The following is a 6,000-nucleotide window of genomic DNA, read 5'->3' as shown; positions in this document are numbered from 1 at the left end:
GGCGACGCCGACCCCCGGCCGCCCGCAGGACAGAGGCTCGGGGCCCCCCCCACCTCCGCACCGCGCCGCGCCGCGCTGGTGGGGGGAAGGTGGAGAAGGGGAGGGGACAAGCGAGGTCCTCCGGGCGGCCCGGCCTTCTTCCTTCGGCAGCCCGGGTGGAGACGCCGCTGCGCCCCGAGGTTAGCGCCGACTGAGAGTGGGGGAGGGAACGGCCCGGCCCGGAGTCCCCGGCGCCCCCGACCTGCGATCCAGGCGGCTGCCCGGAGCGGAAGACGCACCCGCCCAAGTGAACTTGGTCGCGCCCAACTCCAGCCAGGTGCCGGGAGCCGAGCGACGGAGGCGGACAGGACCCGCCGCGCAGCCCGCGAACACGCGACTGGTGAACTGACCCGCGGCCTCCCCGGGCCTCGACTCCCCGCGGCGCTCCCCGCCGCCAACCGCCGCCCCCCACCCCCGGGACCCGCGCGGCGCCCGCGCCGCCTTCTCCCCCTCCCCCTCCGGGTGGGGTGGGGGTGGGGCGGGGAGCGGGCGCCCGGAGCGCCGCATCTATTGGCAGCTCTGTGATTGATCCGACAGCGCTCGCCCGCCGACCTGGCTTCCAGACGGACTCTGCGCGACCCCTGAGTCCCCGGCTCGCTCCGGGCCCCTAAACTGACAGGTGCTCCCTGCAAGTCGCCGGTGACTTCTCGCCGCTCCCCCGCGTCCCCACCCCCTCTTTCCTCTTTCGTCTCCCTCCCTCTCCCCCCCCTCCAGCCCCCACCACTTCGGCACAGCTCAGGATTTGTTTAAACCTTGGGGAACTGGTTCAGGTCCAGGTTTTGCTTTGATCCTTTTCAACAAACTGGAGACACAGAAGAGGGCTCTAGGAAAAAAGTTTTGGATGGGATTATGTGGAAACTACCCTGCGATTCTCCGCTGCCAGAGAAGGCTCGGCGCTTCCACTCCGGTGCAGCCTTCCCCGGGCGGTGGTGATAGGCTCGGAGTCGCCGCTTCCCCAGTGCCCGCCGCGAGCGAGCAATCGCCCCAATCAGCCAAATGCTCCTCTTCGGCCTTCTCCTGCTGACATCTGCCCTGGCCGGCCAGAGACTCGGCGCGCAGGCAGAGTCCAACCTGAGCAGTAAGTTCCAGTTCTCCAGCGACAAGGAGCAGAACGGTGAGTCTGCGCCCTCCTCCCCGCCCCACCCCCCACCGCCGCTACCCCGCTCTCGCACCCTGGCTGCCCGCTGTGCGCGCTCGCCTTGCCGCGTGTGCTGCCCACCAGCCCGCGTGGGCGCCGCCGCGTCTCTCGAGCGCGCAAGATGCGCGCCCCGTGCGTCCGTGGGGACTTTTGCCTGTTGGCCACCGGAGCTGCCCAGAACTTTAGCAGGGGAGCGCGAGTGCTGTGCAGCCCTAGCCAAGGAGCGATTGTGAACGTCAGTGCTCGGCACGTCGCGGGGTCGCGCGTTGCCGGAGTTATACGTTGTTCAAGAACTGCCTGGAAAAGGGAATCCACAATGAATGAGTTTTGACATGCTTGATTTTAGTCAGAGTGGGTTTTTCTTGGGGTGGGGTGGGGGAGTGCAGTGGCCAGGGGGACTTCAGGACACCCATCAGCCGCATTCATTGAAAAGGCATCCACTCTTAAGTAGATAAGAAATATTGAGGTCCAGACTCTGCGACGTGTTTTAGGGGAATAAAATATGTCTTTCTTTTGAGCTCTGTGTGTGTGTGTGTGTGTGTGTGTGTGTGTGTGTGTGTGTGTGTAAACGTGCCTTTGTGCTTACCTTTCTGGTGGTGTTTTTGTGTGTGTGTGTGTTAGTGAATGACTGCTATTTTATGTATGTTGGAAACGACTTAATCCCGCATAGGAAATGAGAATTACTTTCAGCTTTTCAAGTGTACCTGAAATGTTTAGAAAACTCTCCAATGTAAGTTCCTCTGGGCTGGGATTGCACAGAGCTGGAGAAAGGCTCCTTTCATAAAGCCAGGGAAGCTTCGGGGTGTGTAATTTGCTTAGCCTCTGAACCCCATATGATTTACATCATTCAATTTCTAAACTCTTTTTCTCTTCATCTACCATTATGAAGTCATTTTTGAACCTCCTTTGTAAATAGAAATTTTAGACCGCCCTTGAAACCACAATGTGAATGTAGGCTGTCTAAAAGTGGAATATTAAACACCCTGTTTACCAGTGGTGGTTCTTACTGTTATTTGAAAAGAAATGGTTCATGTTTTTCTGCTTTCATGTCTGCTGTTGACAATGCAAGAATGTTCTCTAATCCAGGTAAGATGAACAAAAGTAGCATACCTGGCAAATCCCAGGGTAGTGAACTCCTTTTTTAAAGTCATCAGGACTTCTTTCTTTATACATAGGATGTTTTGAAGCTTCAACTCTGGATTTAAATGCAAAAAAGGGCTCAATGTTAAGAAAGCACAGAAAGTTCTAGAGTACTAAAGTTAGATAAAATAAGGCTTACTGGGGCTTTGATAGACATTGTTTGTCTTGGTTTCTTGCATGCCAAGACACAGTATCACATTTATCAGTCAATATTGTTGTGGTTGTTCCTAACCACGTGCTAACGTAGTGGCACATGGCACCTGCAGGCTCCTTGAGCTACTGATCAAAGGGAAGCCTAGAGATCTACCACTAATCACAAGACCAGCAGAGGGCCAGAGAAAGTGATCAAAGGAGCCACAGCACCAGCTGGACCCAGTCAGGAAGCAGATCAGACCAACCTTTGTTCTTTCTTATGTGAAATAAATGCTCAGTTCAAAATGTTGCCTCTTACTAGACAAGCTTTTCCATAGCAACAACAGTGCACAGTCTTCATGGCCTCTGTTTTTCTAGCTCCTTATTCTGATCTCATGTCATCTCTCCCACTGCACTGGCTTGGTATCTCCTAGGTTCTCTTGTTACTTGTACTTTCTCCTTTTCCTTGAAGTAGTTTTCTGTTGTGATGTGCATGTTGTTATCATCTTGTTTCTTGGCCCCAGACTTACCCAGCAGTTTTCTCTAGAGCTTTTTAGCCTTTGGTCATGGGCTAGTTTACTGAGTAGGTTCACACCCTCAAGAGAGGTGAGTTCATTCAGCCAGTGTACACACTTTCTGTTGCCATTAGAGGCTGGTCCATTTCCATTCCTAAGATGTATGATGCTAAAAATAGCCTGGTTGTTTTCTAATCTGTAGGCTATGTTTAGCTCTTGGAGGATTGGCTGGAAGAAGTAGTAGAGGAACTAATCACCATGTAGTTTTTAGCCTAAAGAGAAATGGGACTAGCCAGCACTAGGGGGCAATATGGAGCTATTTTTCTGCACATGCTCAGGTTGATGTTTGTATGTTAAGGTTCCCGGATTGGAGGATAGCAGGTGGGTATTAAAGAAGATTCCCCCTAGAATGTGACCATTTTTGCTGAATAATAACAGCTTCTTCTTCTTCTTGGACCTTAAAACTTCCCATTCCCAAGGGGTAGTGATTGATATTTGATGCCTCTGCTGATCTGTTTGATGATTATCAAATTAACTTCTAGCAAGGATACCTCAGAGAAAATACCATGGGTCCAAATTTGTGCATCTTGTCATTTTATGAAAGGTCTTCCAGTACCAAACACAAATTGGCCTTTTGTGATTAGATGAACATACATCTGCTTTCCGGGATCCTTCTTCATTTTTCTAGAGTATTCCGCTCCTCTAATGGTGTTTACTCAATCAAATATCCAAACCTGCTCACTCTCAATATTAATTTTGTATTCTGAATGAAATTGAGTATTAAGATTCTCCAGTTCTAGATATTTTGTATTTAGATTGGACTATGTGGGTATGAGTCAAAACAATTGTTATTTATCTGGATTTTGACCTATTATAGGACTGTACTTTAATGTAAACATAGCTTTATCCTCCAATGTAAACATAGCTTTATCTTCCAGTTCAACCTAAAGTCTCATGTATGCTAGGCAAGTGCTCTACCACTCAGCAAATACCAGATTTTTGTGCTTCATTTTTCACAATACTTTAACCATAATATGGCATTTCTTGGAGCAATTGTGGTCTATGAATCTCCCATACATGGACAGGAAAAACACTAATATCAATATGTATTGCTTTCAGATAGAATGCCTACCCCGAAATGAGTAAGATAAGATCAAGATAATGCTTCTTAGTTACAGTAGAATGATTGGTATATACATTCAGAAACAAGAAAACAAAATCCAGTTTATTGTGTCTTTTGTAGCCAACCAAAAGAAATGTCAATCATAAGTTATGATGGAGTAATATCTCTTCTACTTTGCATCACAGAGTAGTGATTTGTATTTATCTATCACTTGAGAAATGCTTTTTTACTTTAGGGCTACCTCCAGGTATCAATTATTGCATGCATGCTTTTCTTCAAGGGCTTTTGTGGTATGTGGCTCTATTTGCCATGGGGATCATGGTCTACGAGGAATGCCTTTTGCCTATATTAGTGCCAGCTGTGTCTTCCTACTGATGCAAGTGCTTGTGCTTAACAAAACTGTACCTAGTCCTGACTCCCTTTAGGTAGCAGCTTAAAATTTAATCAACAGACAGATGGTCACACATCTTTAAAATAGTGTCTAACAGTAAATAAACTCTGAGTGAGGCTACAGGGGACTTTCTTGAAGTTAGTCTATAAGTTTGAATGTTGACCTTTGTGCCATTTATTTTTGTTACTTAGAAACTTTTTTTGAAAGTTCCTCTTGTTTTTCTGCTGCGTTGGAGGAAGACTTGAGGAAATTGAATAAGTGCCATTATATAATGATGAATTCTATTTTTCACAATGGATTACAAGAGGCTATTCCATTATATGGTAACTTTTTCTCCCAGGCCGATCCTAATTTTCTTTTCTTTTTTTTTTTGGTTGATCGTGGGGCTTGAACTCTGGGCTTGGGCCAGAGTTCCTGTGCTCTTCAGCTCAAGGCGAGCGCTCTACCGCTTGAGCCACAGTGCCACTTCTAGTTTTCTAGTGGTTCATTGGAGATAAGCGTCTCACGGACTTTCCTGTATGGGCTGGCTTTGAACCGTGATCCTCAGATCTCAGCCTCCTGAGTAGTTAGGATTACAGGCGTGAGCCACGGGCGTCCAGCGCCAATCCTAATTTTCTATATTTAGCTGGATGACCTGCATATTTAATTCCAAAATGTATTTAAAATATAGAAAAGTTCTATAAGAAGCTTTAAGAACTATTATAAAATTTGTTCATCAGTTGCAAATGGATTGCATTTTAGGATCAGACTCTAAACTTTGTCCACATGTCATCTTGTAGAGCTTTGTCTCAGTCTCCTAAATCTTAGCCTTGCCTCTTATTTAATCATTCTGAAACGTCTTACCAGTTTTCTTCATATTTGCATCTACTTCTGTCTTTCTAGTGCTAAGATGCTGTTTTACCTTCAAACTTGCACATCTTTTATGAAAAGAGTGTGTCATTTTGATATATTGAGTGATAATGAATTGAGACATTTATATACTAAAGAAAAATCTTATTTTTTCATAGGTTTGCTTTCTATCAAAGTGGTCATAATTCTAGTCTCTTCATTAACTTAACTAATTTTAATGTTTCTGATTGTTTTATTTGAAAGCATGATACATAGCAACAGTAGGTCTATTGTTACCTCAGCCTGCCCTCAAATTCAGGGACCTAGAATGAGGTAAGGGTATAGCTTCTGCCTGGCTTTTGTCCTATAGTTCCTTTCATTGTAACTCCTAAGCATCCATGCTGGGACATGGGGTTTCAGCCCTAATCTGATGCTCTGGCTAAGTTGACCACCTCTCTGTGCTGGTAACACCTTTTTGTCATGTACATTGAATAGGTCACCTCCCAGGCAGGTTTTTGTTTGACCACACTCTGTCTAAATTAGATCCCCATCACTGTCTCATCAGGGCTAATTAAAGACATACTACTTACCATGCTTCTTAATTTGTTCTTCTGTTGTCTATCTATCTTTCTCTATCCACTTCTTTCTCTATCCTTCCATGCTTTTTATGAGCCTTGAACTTGTTTGTCTTGCT

At 46.5% G+C, this 6,000-nt stretch overlaps 1 protein-coding gene across 1 annotated transcript in view; it reads left to right on the top strand.

Annotated features, from left to right (window-relative positions):
- The first annotated feature begins 547 nt into the window (after positions 1-547).
- Pdgfc (platelet derived growth factor C) overlaps positions 548-6,000 on the top strand; it is a 219,335-nt gene continuing 213,882 nt past the window's right edge. Inside the window, exon 1 of the mRNA XM_013029858.1 lies at positions 548-1,153. Coding sequence (XP_012885312.1) covers positions 1,036-1,153 — 118 coding nt within the window. The 5' untranslated portion in view covers positions 548-1,035. The remainder of the gene's footprint in view (positions 1,154-6,000) is intronic.

The sequence above is a fragment of the Dipodomys ordii genome, unplaced genomic scaffold (genome assembly GCF_000151885.1).
Source record: "Dipodomys ordii isolate 6190 unplaced genomic scaffold, Dord_2.0 Scaffold123, whole genome shotgun sequence".
Taxonomy (NCBI): domain Eukaryota; kingdom Metazoa; phylum Chordata; class Mammalia; order Rodentia; family Heteromyidae; genus Dipodomys; species Dipodomys ordii.
The sequence above is the reverse complement of the archived record's forward strand: the minus strand, read 5'-3'. Positions and strand labels throughout refer to the sequence as shown.